Here is a 14,713-nt window from a genome sequence, read left to right as displayed (position 1 = left end):
GCACAACCGCGACATTCATATCTTCTTGGTAGCCAACAGCTGCTTAATGGAATTTGAGGCCAAATTAATAGGAGGAAGATAGTGCTCGGTACTGGAAACCTAGCCAACTATTTGTGGTTAGTGAGCTCGTGTATATTAGAAGAGAACACGCCATGACCACATTTCAAAACAAGCGTAATTCCTAAATACTTACCCTTATACCCAAAGACAAACCTAGCTTTCACTCCTTATCAAAAAGCTCATCTGCAGCATACAGAGACCATTACAGAAAGCTACCAGCTCTGATAACCTAAACTTGATCACCAGGACCCATATGGTAGGAGAGAACTAGCTGCAGCACACACACACACACACACACACACACACACACACACACACGCACATGCACACGCACAGCACACGCACATGCACTCACACAGCACACACAGCACACGCACAGCACACGAACACAATAATGTACTTTAAAAACATATAATACGGGGGTTGGGGATTTAGCTCAGTGGTAGAGCGCTTGCCTAGCAAGCGCAAGGCCCTGGGTTCGGTCCCCAGCTCCGAAAAAAAGAAAAAAAAAAAAAAACCATATAATACATCGAATGTGGAGCAAGCTAAACAACCTAGCTGTCTTTTATCAAGTATACTCATAAAAACCACAAAACAGAACCATTGCTGTTCTGAATTTTGATTTTGGAAACAAGGTTATTTTTTAAAAATATTTATTTTTATTCATATGAATACACTGTAGCTGTCTTCAGACACACCAGAAGATGGCATAGGATTGATTCCATTACAGATGGTTGTGAGCCACCATGTGGTTGCTGGGAAATGAACTCATGACCTCTGGAAGAGCAGTCAGTGCTCTTAACCACTGAGCCATTTCTCCAGCCTAAGGTTATTTTTCATTAAAAAAAAAAAAGTCCTATGTTGGCTGGGTGATGGTATACCCCTTGAATTTGAGGCCTACTTGATCTATGCACATAGTGAGTTCAAGGACAGTCAGGGTTATGTAGAGACCCTGCCTCCAAAACAAAGAATAAGGAAAAAAGAAGTCCTGTGTTAATACATAGCTGGGTTCATTGCTACATTTCAATGGGTTAAATGAGAATTTTAGATTAATGCTAGCTTTCAATTGGCTTTATTATTTAATTTCGAAAATTGTATTTAGTGTTTGTGTGTGCCTCTCTGACCTCTTCATGTACCACCTCTATCATCACCTCAATAAATAAATAAGTGTAAAGAAAAAGATTTTCCTCATTTTCTCAGTTGAATTTTATTGCTGGGAAGAGACACCATGACCATGGTAGCTCGTACAAAGGAAAACATTTATTTAATTGGGGCTCTATTCTAACAGTTCAGAGGTTTAGTCCATTATAGCAAGAAGCATGATGGTACGCAGGCAGACATGATGCTGGAGAGGGAACTGAGAGGCCTACATCCAAATCAGTGGGCAGAAGGAACGGAGAGACAGACACTGGGCCTGGCTTGAGCATCTGAAACCTCAACGCCCACCCCTAGTGACACGCTTCCTCCAACAAGGCCACACCTCTTAACAGTGCCACTCCCTATGGGCCTAGGGGAGCCATTTTCATTCAAACCGCCACACTCATAAAGATAATACAAAAAAAAGTTAATTCACTACAGGTCACTTAAAGATTCCAAGGTATGGAACAGAGATACCCTAGAAGTTGGGCATGCTCCAACTCCAGGTCCAAGGTCTGTCTCCTCTGCTGTAAGCTAGATCCACAGGGATGATGCTTAGACATCCCCAAAGCCCGAAGATGAGTGTCAGACTTTGAAATGGAGCTCCTGAGGATCGTATCACTGTTAAGAGACTCCAGGAAACAATGCACTTGATAGTCATGAGCCGCTGGGCTAGGGATAGACTAGTAAGGTTTACGATGGAGGCCACTCGGTTCCTGGAGGAAGACTTTGCCATTAGACAGCGGTGATACTTTTGGCATCCATGGGAACCAGGGGGAAGCTCAGGAAGCAGGACCCAGCTTTTCGGGGTGCACTACTGTGGTGTGCTTCTGAATGTGTTACTGAGCCCCAGTTCCTCCTGTTTATTGTCTGTAATGAGGTGCAAACTGGGGTCCATCTGTGACCCACATCCTCCACGCCATAGTGTTCTGCCTTTTTATGGGCTAATTATGTGTGTGTATGTGTGTACGTTTTCTTTCTCTTTTTTTGGAGCTGGGGACTGAACCCAGGTTGCTAGGCAAGCGCTGTACCACTGAGCTAAATCCCCAACCCCATGTGTATGTATTCTTAATTATAAAATGCTGATGTTTAAGTTCATACTAATAATTTCCCCCAAGAATTTATGAAATTCATTTTCCAAATCTGTTATATAGACTAAAAATGATAAGAAAAAAATTAAAAATCCACACTGAAAGGTGTAAGTTTTATTCACTTGACATTATTGTGTGTGTGCACTGTATGTTTGGGCACATACAGTATGTGAAGGTCAGAGAGCAACCTTCATAGCATCAGCTCTCTCCTCCCTCCTCACACTGGTGCCAGGGATGGCACTGGGTCCACTTTCACACCGAGCCTTGTTGCCAACCCCACACTGAAATGAGCTCTGATCCACACTGACGAAGCTGTGAGGCAATAATTCTATTGTGTTCAATAAATAAATTGTAAATACAAACAATTCCAACACATCAATAGAAGCTTTACACACCCGAAATACAGCGTGTATAAAATATATCTCCAGTTTAATGAAGTACAATTCTCACTATAAACTATATACAATACAGAAATATACTCTCCCAGCATTTTAAAGTTTAGAAATAACTTACGTAGTAACAGTGAGGGGGTAATGTCATACTATTGAACCCTTTAGTAATTAATTGTAATGGCAGGAAACGACAAACAACATGAAGAAAGGTGTCTCAAATGGCTGTGTGCCATCTTGAGGAATGGAACAGTGTGGTCTCCCTTTCTGGATGGCTGGTGCTGGAGCAGCATCAAGTGTGTAGAGCACGGTAGCCCAAGCAGGGTGCGGGGAGGTCACAGAGTCAAAAACACCAGATTACCACGCCACGTCACTTACACATAGTACGTTAGGAACACGTTTCCCAAGGCGAAGTGTATTTTACATGTCTCAAAGCTACTAATAACCCACACCCCAATATTTCAAAGCTGTAGGCAAACCAACCTCCACCACGTGGTCCTAGCAGGGCAAAGCCTGAAGTAGCTGAATGAGCTTGCCTGCTCAACAACGTGGAGGGAAAGGTCTGATGGTGCTATTTAAGGAGCCACTTAGGTGATCTTATATGGAAGCTAACTAGGAATATTTCCATATCTATATCCACAGTTGTGTTACAAGATTTCTGAAGATCTTAGAGCAATGTCTGTTCTTCAAATCTGTATAATCTCTCAAGAAAAGAGTACACACTGAGTTAAGATCTGTTGTTACTGTACTTATTCCCAGAAAGAACACTTATTCTTTTATAAGAAAATCAGTTTACAAACACACAGATAAATCTTTAACTACGTCTTATTTCCATACATCTTGTACCATGGAATCACATTGGCAAACACTTGTATCCTGCAAGGCAGCCTTCACTTCAGCAGAGGTGGACTGTGTGGTCTGATGCAAACACGCTCACACACTGGGCTCAGAGGGCTCAGCAGCTACTGACCCTAGGCTGCTTATTTTCTGTCTCTCCCTTTTGGATTCTTTGCTCCTTTCGGTAATTGGCTGCAGTCCAAAATGTTATTTTTTGGAAGACTTGCTGCAGAAGTTTAGGAGGTAATAAAGATATTTGACTTTTTAAAATGATCGCATTTTTCCCAATGCAGTCAAGACATGACCTGTCAATAAAGCACAGAGAAGAGTTAGCTTCTGGACCCAACCTGTGTGAGCTGAGCAGGAGCCTGACATCAGGGATGGCCTGAAGGTCAGCCAAGCACTCCAGCTCAGAGCCAATCCTCCGCAGTGAATTTAAGCATGATTTTGATTGGTGGTTTTGGTTGTTTGTAGTTGGAAAACTTAGTTTTTTATGGGTAAGCCATATCTCAAGCACTAATTTTGTTGTTTTCAAGTTTGCTGTGTTATTTACATGTGTGTACATCTGTGTGAATGTATGCCATGAGAGAACAAGTACCCCAGAGGCCAGAGTGTTCATCATGTCTCCTGGAGCTGGGGTGAGACCCTGCCATGGATGCTAGCACCAAGCCAGCTCCTAGGGAGAGCAAGTTCTCCAAACAAGCCACCTCCAGCCTTGTTTGCTCACTTGTGAATCAGGGACTCACTCTATAACCCAGGCTGGCCTAAAACTGAAGGTGATTCTCTCAGGCTAGCCTCCCAATACCCGGCTACAGGAGCATGCTGCGGCGCCCGGCAAGCTAAGTATTCTTGTTTTCTTCTCAGTTAATTTCCACAAAAGTCAGTGTAAAATTCTAGATAACAACATTTGAGCAATGTAACTAGTGTTTGCTACTTTGGGGGTTCCTTCTTCCACCCTTCTCCATCCCTTTTCTTCCACCCTTCCACTCCCTAACACTACACAGGAAGGAAAAAAGAATAGAGGGGAAAGGGGGCAACATTATCTTTTGACTACTTCCTGCTGATTAGGGACATCAAGCTCCTTGGGTCAAATTTGATTTTGACCATCAGGATATCTAATTTCTTCTTGTTTCTTCTTTGCACATGACTACTTAAAAAATCGCAACCAAACAACAACCCACCAACCTATAAGGCATTTCTATACCCTCTGAAAAGTACCCAGAATTCTAAGTGTCACACCACTGCAGAAACTATTTACAGCTGGCAAAAGCATGTCTCTGCTAGAGTATGAGGCAAATCATAGTCAGCTGCTGTGGACAGTCTGAAGCAGCCCACATCCTACACCTGGAATTAAAATGAAATTGTATTCTTCTAATATTTCTGTGTTGTTTGTTTTTTAAAAAACCAGAACTCCAAAATTGTCACTACAGAGCAAAATTCAAGGAAATAGGGGTTGGGGATTTAGCTCAGTGGTAGAGCGCTTGCCTAGCGAGCACAAGGCCCTGGGTTTGGTCCCCAGCTCCGAAAAAAAAGAAAAGAGAAAAAAAAATTCAAGGAAATAGAAAATGCAAATCATCACACATAATCCTCTTTAATTAAAAGGATTCGGGATAGCTGCTATCTTGCATCCCTACCTGTGTGCGCCTTATCTCAGCTGGTCTGCCCAAGACCCCCTGAGCGTGAACCTTAGTCCCCCACGCGGTCCCATTTCCACTCCGACAAGGTGAAAGAAACAATCATGAACCAGGAAAAACTCGCCAAACTGCAGGCACAAGTGCTCATTGGTGGGACAGGAACTGCTCCTAGAAAGAAGGTGGTTCACAGAGCAGCCATGGCAGACGATAAAAGACTGCGGTTCTCCTTACAGAAGTTGGGGGTAAACAGTATCTCTGGTATTGAAGAGGTGAATGTGTTTACAAACCGAGGAACAGTGACCCACTTTAACAACCCTAAAGTCCAGGCGTCTCTGGCGGCAAACACCTTCCCCATTACAGGCCACGTCGAGACAAAGCAGCTGACAGAAATGCTTCCCAGCATCCTCAACCAGCTTGGCGCAGACAGTCTGACCAGTTTGAGGAAACCGGCTGAAGCTCTGGCCAGACAATCTGTGGATGGAAAAGCACCACTTGCTATTGGAGAGGAGGAGGAGGATGAAGTTCCAGATCTGGTGGAGAATTTTGATGAAGCTTCTAAGAACGAGGCAAACTGAATTGAAGCAACTTCTGAAGAAGGTGACACTTGGCAGAAGTTACAATAGGAGCTGCTGTTTTATATCATGACTGCTTTTTAAAAAAATTTTGTTTATTATGGATCTGATAAAATCTAGATCTCTAATATTTTTAAGCCCAAGTCCCCCAGACACTGAAGCTCTTTTCAGCCTAATTCATTCTTTGCAGCAAATTAAGCTGAAGACGCCTGGGAATAAAGTTTGGAAAAGGTTAATAAAACTCTTTGCCTAGTTAAAAAAAAAAAAAAAAAGGATTCGGGAGCTGGAGATCTGGCTGACTAGTAGAACACTTGCCAGCACGCATGAAGCCCAAAAGAAAACCAAAAGCTGAAGTGAAACTCGGTCCTCAGAGGAAGAAAGGAGGAGACATGAAAGACAGAAGGGCAGATCAGTAGGAAAGTGAGTTACAGGGAACCATAGAACTTGCTTGGTCAGTGATTATAAACAAGGGAGAGAGGAGGGGCTGACAGAGATACAGTGTACTTGTGTATGAATTCTCAAAAACAGTTAAAACTTAACAATGTAAGAGTAGGTTTCCTTTCCTATATGAGTTCTGACATTGCCAAGTATGTACAAGATGTTACACCGGAGGACACAAACTGTCACATGTGTCAGTCTTAAACATTATGAAACTGGGGGGCAGTGGTGATGCATACCTTTAATACCAGCTCCGGAGGCAGAGGCAGGCAGAGCTCTGTGAGTTCAAGGCCAGCCTAGTTTTCAAATCAAGTTCCAGGACAGCAAGAGATATGCAGAGAAACCCTGTCTCAAAAACACAAAGCTTAACTCCAAGTGGATCAAGGACCTCCACATCATACTAGATACACTCAAACTAATAGAAGAAAAAGTGGGGAAGCATCTGGAACACATGGGCACTGGAGAAAATTTCCTGAACAAAACACCAATGGTTCATGCTCTAAGACCAAGAATGGACAAATGGGATCTCATAAAACTGCAAAGCTTCTGTAAGGCAAAGGACACTGTTGTTAGGACAAAACAGCAACCAACAGATTGGGAAAAGATCTTTACCAATCCTACAACTGATAGAGGGCTAATATCCAAAATATACAAAGAACTCAAGAAGTTAGACTGTAGGGAGACAAATAACCCTATTAAAAATGGTATTCAGAGCTAAACAAAGAATTCACAGCTGAGGAATGCCGAATGGCTGAGAAGCACCTAAAGAAATGTTCAACATCTTTAGGCATAAGGAAAATGCAAATCAAAACAACCCTGAGATTTCACCTCACACCAGTGAGAATGGCTAAGATCAAAAACTCAGGTGACAGCAGATGCTGGCGAGGATGTGGAGAAAGAGGAACACTCCTCCATTGTTGGTGGGATTGCAGACTGGTACAACCATTCTGGAAATCAGTCTGGAGGTTCCTCAGAAAATTGGACATTGAACTACCTGAGGACCCAGCTATACCTCTCTTGGGCATATACCCAAAAGATGCTCGAACATATAACAAAGACACATGCTCCACTATGTTCATAGCAGCCTTATTTATAATAGCCAGAAGCTGGAAAGAACCCAGATGCCCTTCAACAGAGGAATGGATACAGAAAATGTGGTACATCTACACAATGAAATATACTCAGCTATCAAAAACAATGACTTTATGAAATTCATAGGCAAATGGATGGAACTGGAAACTATCATCTTGAGTGAGGTAACCCAATCACAGAAAAACACACATGGTATGCACTCATTGATAAGTGGCTATTAGACCAAATGCTCGAATTATCCAAGATGCACAGAACACATGAAACTCAAGAAGGATGACCAAAATGCGAATGCTTCGCTCCTTCTTTAAAAGGGGAACAAGAAGCCCGGCCCGCAGCAGCTCTCTGCTCCCAAACCCCATGGGAGAGAGACCTCACCGCCTGATCAGGTGGGCACTCCTGAGGCTGCAGAGCGGAGGAGACCACCAACACTGCCCACCCCTGCCCACATCCCTGGCCCAAGAGGCAACTGTATAAGGCCTCTGGGTTCCCGTAGGGGAGGGCCCAGGGGCGGCAGGATCCCTGCGCCTGAGACACCGCCGGAACCTGAAGGAAACAGACCGGATAAACAGTTCTCTGCACCCAAATCCCGTGGGAGGGAGAGCTAAACCTTCAGAGAGGCGGACACGCCTGGGAAACCAGAAGAGACTGCACTCTGTGCACATCCAGACGCCAGAGGAAAACACCAAACGCCATCTGGAACCCTGGTGCACGGAGGCTCCCGGAAAGAGCGGCGCAGATCTTCCCGGTTGCTGACGCCGCAGAGAGGACTTAGGCAGTACCCCATGAGCAAACTTGAGCCTTGGAACCACAGGTAGGACCAACTTTTCCCCTGCAAGAAACCTGCCTGGAAAACTCAGGACACACAGAGGCAAAATTCCTCTAGGACCGGGCACTTCCTGTGTTTGCCGGAAGTCCCACACCCGCGGATCCCGGCCCGCAGCAGCTCTCTGCTCCCAAACCCCGTGGGAGAGAGACCTCACCGCCTGATCAGGTGGGCACTCCTGAGGCTGCAGAGCGGAGGAGACCACCAACACTGCCCACCCCTGCCCACATCCCTGGCCCAAGAGGCAACTGTATAAGGCCTCTGGGTTCCCGTAGGGGAGGGCCCAGGAGCGGCAGGATCCCTGCGCCTGAGACACCGCCGGAACCTGAAGGAAACAGACCGGATAAACAGTTCTCTGCACCCAAATCCCGTGGGAGGGAGAGCTAAACCTTCAGAGAGGCAGACACGCCTGGGAAACCAGAAGAGACTGCACTCTGTGCACATCCAGACGCCAGAGGAAAACACCAAACACCATCTGGAACCCTGGTGCACGGAGGCTCCCGGAAAGAGCGGTGCAGATCTTCCCAGTTGCTGCCGCCGCGGAGAGGACTTAGGCAGTACCCCACGAGCAAACTTGAGCCTTGGAACCACAGGTAGGACCAACTTTTCCCCTGCAAGAAACCTGCCTGGAAAACTCAGGACACACAGAGGCAAAATTCCTCTAGGACCGGGCACTTCCTGTGTTTGCCGGAAGTCCCACACCCGCGGATCCCGGCCCGCAGCAGCTCTCTGCTCCCAGACCCCGTGGGAGAGAGACCTCACCGCCTGATCAGGTGGGCACTCCTGAGGCTGCAGAGCGGAGGAGACCACCAACACTGCCCACCCCTGCCCACATCCCTGGCCCAAGAGGCAACTGTATAAGGCCTCTGGGTTCCCGTAGGGGAGGGCCCAGGAGCGGCAGGATCCCTGCGCCTGAGACACCGCCGGAACCTGAAGGAAACAGACCGGATAAACAGTTCTCTGCACCCAAATCCCATGGGAGGGAGAGCTAAACCTTCAGAGAGGCAGACACGCCTGGGAAACCAGAAGAGACTGCACTCTGTGCACATCCAGACGCCAGAGGAAAACACCAAACGCCATCTGGAACCCTGGTGCACGGAGGCTCCCGGAAAGAGCGGTGCAGATCTTCCCAGTTGCTGCCGCCGCGGAGAGGACTTAGGCAGTACCCCACGAGCAAACTTGAGCCTTGGAACCACAGGTAGGACCAACTTTTCCCCTGCAAGAAACCTGCCTGGTGAACTCAAGACACAGGCCCACAGGAACAGCTGAAGACCTGTAGAGAGGAAAAACTACACGCCCGAAAGCAGAACACTCTGTCCCCATAACTGGCTGAAAGAAAACAGGAAAACAGGTCTACAGCACTCCTGACACACAGGACAGTCTAGCCACGGTCAGAAATAGCAGAACAAAGTAACACTAGAGATAATCTGATGGCGAGAGGCAAGCGCAGGAACCCAAGCAACAGAAACCAAGACTACATGGCATCATCGGAGCCCAATTCTCCCACCAAAGCAAACACGGAATATCCAAACACACCAGAAAAGCAAGATCTAGTTTCAAAATCATATTTGATCATGATGCTGGAGGACTTCAAGAAAGACATAAAGAACTCCCTTAGAGAACAAGTAGAAGCCTACAGAGAGGAATCGCAAAAATCCCTGAAAGAATTCCAGGAAAACACAATCAAACAGTTGAAGGAAATAAAAATGGAAATAGAAGCAATCAAGAAAGAACACATGGAAACAACCCTGGACATAGAAAATCAAAAGAAAAGACAAGGAGCTGTAGATACAAGCTTCACCAACAGAATACAAGAGATGGAAGAGAGAATCTCGGGAGCAGAAGATTCCATAGAAATCATTGACTCAACTGTCAAAGATAATGTAAAGCGGAAAAAGCTACTGGTCCAAAACATACAGGAAATCCAGGACTCAATGAGAAGATCAAACCTAAGGATAATAGGTATAGAAGAGAGTGAAGACTCCCAGCTCAAAGGACCAGTAAATATCTTCAACAAAATCATAGAAGAAAACTTCCCTAACCTAAAAAAAGAGATACCCATAGGCATACAAGAAGCCTACAGAACTCCAAATAGATTGGACCAGAAAAGAAACACCTCCCGTCACATAATTGTCAAAACACCAAACGCACAAAATAGAGAAAGAATATTAAAAGCAGTAAGGGAAAAAGGTCAAGTAACATATAAAGGCAGACCTATCAGAATCACACCAGACTTTTCGCCAGAAACTATGAAGGCCAGAAGATCCTGGACAGAGGTCATACAGACCCTAAGAGAACACAAATGCCAGCCCAGGTTACTGTATCCTGCAAAACTCTCAATTAACATAGATGGAGAAACCAAGATATTCCATGACAAAACCAAATTTACACAATATCTTTCTACAAATCCAGCACTACAAAGGATAATAAAGGGTAAAGCCCAACATAAGGAGGCAAGCTATACCCTAGAAGAAGCAAGAAACTAATCGTCTTGGCAACAAAACAAAGAGAATGAAAGCACACAAACATAACCTCACATCCAAATATGAATATAACAGGAAGCAATAATCACTATTCCTTAATATCTCTCAACATCAATGGCCTCAACTCCCTAATAAAAAGACATAGATTAACAAACTGGATACGCAATGAGGACCCTGCATTCTGCTGCCTACAGGAAACACACCTCAGAGACAAAGACAGACACTACCTCAGAGTGAAAGGCTGGAAAACAACTTTCCAAGCAAATGGTCAGAAGAAGCAAGCTGGAGTAGCCATTCTAATATCAAATAAAATCAATTTTCAATTAAAAGTCATCAAAAAAGATAAGGAAGGACACTTCATATTCATCAAAGGAAAAATCCACCAAGATGAACTCTCAATCCTCATCTTCGATTGGTTTATATACAAGTGTGCAATTTCTAGGCTTGAAAGTAAAATGATGCTATCTGGTGCTGGATAGAGGAGCCTTATTTTTTATTATGGCAGCTTGCTATTTTTGTAACATGGTGATTTGGTTGAACACAATAAAGTACAGTAGTAACTGATCTCCCCCTCTTCCTGGATGAGTAAGGAGACAATTAAATGTTGATGTCAGCATCCATGAGCATATTCAGATGAGCTTCTGCTTCTGTTGAAAAGGATGCTGTGTTTGATTGTGGTCCGAAGCTTTGAAGCACTACTTGGCATCTCCTTCCTTGGAGGTCTCACTGTTTTAACATAACAGATTTGATAGCTTGTTGGTAAGGTGAGGTCCAGCTTGTCTCCACTAGGTTATCTTCATGTGAATCCGGTGGTTATACGGTTTTATTCTAGGGATATTTCATTTTTTTAATAACGGTTTTAGCTGACATTCATGGAGAGAATGAATCCTTAGAACTGTGCCACTAGTGAAAGGAAATCCTGTCTAGAGTATGTTTCTTTACAAAGCTGTGTCACACCATCCTTTGGGCCCTCTGCTGGAAAAGTAGAATCAAGTCTCAAATAATGCCTTTTAAATGTATCCTCTAGTATTATAGATGTAGGACAGTACTGTATCATACCTCTGTGGATGTAAAATAGCTTGTACCTGCTTTATGATACGTAGTAGTGACCGTGCTTTATCAGAGCTGTTTTTAATGATGTTGCTCAGAATGTTTTCTTTCCAGATGATGATTGAGAAGCTAATGTAAAAAAAAATGGTGCCAGGTACCACAAGAGTAACAGAACTGTGCTGTTTTCTCGGGTTTGTTTTTTTACTTTTTTTTTTTTAATGGAGTGTGCTGGATGTCTCTACAGTTTTGTTCAGATGACTGCAGAACCTGGAAAAGCTGTTGCTGCTGTTGATGCATAACACACTGCTATTATTGGTCTTTTTATATAAATATAAATATATATATACAGATATATAATTTGAATTTTTTGAAACTTTACCTGTGCTGTCAACTTTCGAAAAAAGTATCCCCGTTTACTGTGTTGAGTTGGCACTGTACAGAAATTAACAGCCATATTGGTCTAGAAATGTTGAACTTAAGTTTTTTCCATTTGTACAGGGGTAACACACTGTATTAAATATGTAAGGTCTTATATACGTGGGTTTGATTACAAAAACTAATAAAGTATTCTCTAAATTAAAAAAAAAAAAGGGGGAACAAGAATACCCTTGGGAGGGAATAGGGAGGCAAAGTTTAGAACAGAGGCAGAAGGAATGCCCATTCAGAGCCTTCTCACATGTGGCCCATACATATACAGCCATCCAATTAGACAAGATGGATGAAGCAAAGAAGTGCAGGCCGACAGGAGCCAGATGTAGATCTCTCCTGAGAGATACAGCCAGAATACAACAAATACATAGGCGAATGCCAGCAGCAAACCACTGAACTGAGATCGGGACCCCCGTTGAAGGAATCAGAGAAAGGACTGAAAGAGCTTGAAGGGACTCAAGACCCCATATGAACAACAATGCCAACCAACCAGAGTTTCCAGGACTAAGCCACTACCCAGAGACTATACATGGACTGACCCTGGACTCTGACCTCATAGGTAGCAATGAATATCCTAGTAAGAGCACCAGTGGAAGGGGAAGCCCTTGGTCCTGCCAAGACTGAACCCCCAGTGAACGTGATTGTTGGGGGGAGGGCAGTAATGGGGGGAGGATGGAGAGGGGAACATCTATAAGGAAGGGGAGGAGGAGAGGTTAGGGGGATGTTGGTCCAGAAACTGGGAAAGGGAATAACAATTGAAACGTAAATAAGAAATTCCCAATTTCATAAAGATGGGAAAAAAAAAAACCAAACAAAAAAACAAAGCAAAGCAAAAAGCAAAGAATAGAAAAATGGCTGCTCTTCCAGAGGACCTGGGTTCCACATGGTGGAACACAGCATCTGACAGCCTCCATGGGAACCAGGCATGTATGGGGTACACAGCCATACATGCAGATAAAACAATTGTACATGTAAAATAAAAATTAATGAGCCTTTAAAAATGATAAAACTTGTATATTTTTGTCATTTTAATTTTTTGCTTTAACTTTCTATTTTCTCTGTCCTTAATTTGTTTAAATTTGTTTTTGACAATTTCAAAAAATAATTATAAAATAAAAATGAAACATTTCTGATCTTTTAAAAGAAACAGAAAAGACTGAATTTCTTTCTTTCTTTTCAGTTTGCAGGGCTGGAAAACCAAGCCCTAGTCACTCTTGCTCCAGCAGCCTCCTGTGGTTGCTTTAGTCAGTACTTCTGAAGACATTTATGTCCCTATAATTCTCCTAGGTCTGAATTTAGGGCCTCCCCGTGCTAGAAAAACATCTACCTTTTATTTTTATGGAAGCTTTTCCTTTCTATTACTAACTCCAAATAAGAGATAAGATGTTCAGGTTACAGAATTATGGGAAATTTGAATTTCATCCTAGGTATATACCCAGCACTGCTACAGAGCTGGCCCAGCTTCTGTGCCCTTATCATGGGGAGAAAGAGCAGGAAGCAGAGAAGAGCCAGCCTATGAGAGCTAACTCTCAGTGGGCATGTCTCAGGGGCACAGAAAAACCCTGGGCCAACATCCCAGGAGCTCACAAAGGAAATGAACAGTTGGCTGACAGAAATGCGGAACCTGGGGTGATGTAAGACCTGGGGCTCTGAGTGGCTTTACAGCAGTCAGAGAATAAACAAGCAACCCAAGTCAGGGGAACTTGCCCAGGCGGACCTCGACAAACACAGAAGAGAGCCACATTCCCAAAGCCCTGGAGATGAAAGATTAGCTTTATTAGAGAAAGTGCAATTCAGTCAGTGATTTAAATATAACTGGAGGTCACAGTGGGCACAGCAAGTGTGAGGCAGAGAGACGGATGGAGGTCAAACAAGGGCAGTGGGAGCCACCCGAAATCGCCACAGTGCCGTCTCTGACCTATCAATGTTCCTTCTATAGAGGAATTACTCCTGAGGGGATCTGCATGCTTTCCAAAAAGCATGCTTCATCCCTATGTTTTTGTAACATCCCCAAATTGCAGACATCCTAAATATCTACCATTTGTTTGGTCAATCACGTCCATATACATAGCCATTGCTAACAGGTATAGACTTTTACTGAATACATACATAGAAATACCTATGTATTATAAAACAGTACATAAAACAGCATACATAATTTGCTCCATTATATATATACACATGTATATATGTGTTCTTACTGAGACTTCCAATGTTTCTCTTATTCATATTTCTTCTCTTCCAGCATTTTAAAATGGCCAGTGATAAATGCCTTGATCTAACATTTTAAATAATCCCATTGACTGCAGTATGAACAAATCACAGATGTAAGCATCACACAGTAAAGCCAGCAGGTTTCTGTCACACATAAGTGTGTGCTTGAGTGTGTATATTGTAAACATGTGATGTGTATGTGTGTGCATGTGTGTAGGCTGTTGTTTATGAGTATGTGCTGTATGTGTATGCACATGTTCATATGTATGTGCCTGTGCATGGGAGTTTGTGTTTTACAGCTCCCACCATACATTATGGTGGTGATGGTGGTGGTGGTAGTGGCGATGATGATGATGATGATGAGGTCAATGACAATTTTGAGATAGGGTCTCTAACTGATCCTGACTGGTGGGCAGCCAGAGCCAGGAACTGGACAGCCTCTACCTGCCCAGTGCTGGGGTTTC

The 14,713-nt window shown here is 43.8% G+C and overlaps 2 protein-coding genes across 4 annotated transcripts in view; one reads left to right on the top strand and one right to left on the bottom strand.

Annotated features, from left to right (window-relative positions):
* Positions 1–2,602: 2,602 nt before the first annotated feature.
* Positions 2,603–14,713, bottom strand: part of Klhdc1 (kelch domain containing 1) — a 95,250-nt gene continuing 83,139 nt past the window's right edge. For 2 of the 3 annotated variants that reach the window (XM_039112250.2, XM_006240170.5), the window contains one exon: positions 2,603–3,819. In XM_039112250.2, coding sequence (XP_038968178.1) covers positions 3,633–3,819 — 187 coding nt within the window. In that variant the 3' untranslated portion in view covers positions 2,603–3,632. The remainder of the gene's footprint in view (positions 3,820–14,713) is intronic. The other variant, NM_001414927.1, reaches the window with a different exon arrangement.
* On the top strand, positions 5,165–5,960 carry LOC102547663 (transcription factor BTF3-like). The gene has a single exon (XM_039113220.2). The coding sequence runs from the start codon at positions 5,253–5,255 to the stop codon at positions 5,721–5,723; it is 471 nt and encodes a 156-aa protein (XP_038969148.1). The 5' UTR covers positions 5,165–5,252; the 3' UTR covers positions 5,724–5,960.

The sequence above is a fragment of the Rattus norvegicus genome, chromosome 6 (genome assembly GCF_036323735.1).
Source record: "Rattus norvegicus strain BN/NHsdMcwi chromosome 6, GRCr8, whole genome shotgun sequence".
Lineage (NCBI taxonomy): Eukaryota > Metazoa > Chordata > Mammalia > Rodentia > Muridae > Rattus > Rattus norvegicus.
Note: the sequence above shows the minus strand (reverse complement) of the source record. Positions and strands in the feature narration are given on the sequence as shown.

Excerpts from the sequence above, each read along its gene's own strand:
- LOC102547663 (XM_039113220.2), top strand. The coding sequence starts at position 5,253 with ATGAACCAGGAAAAACTCGCCAAACTGCAGGCACAAGTGCTCATTGGT.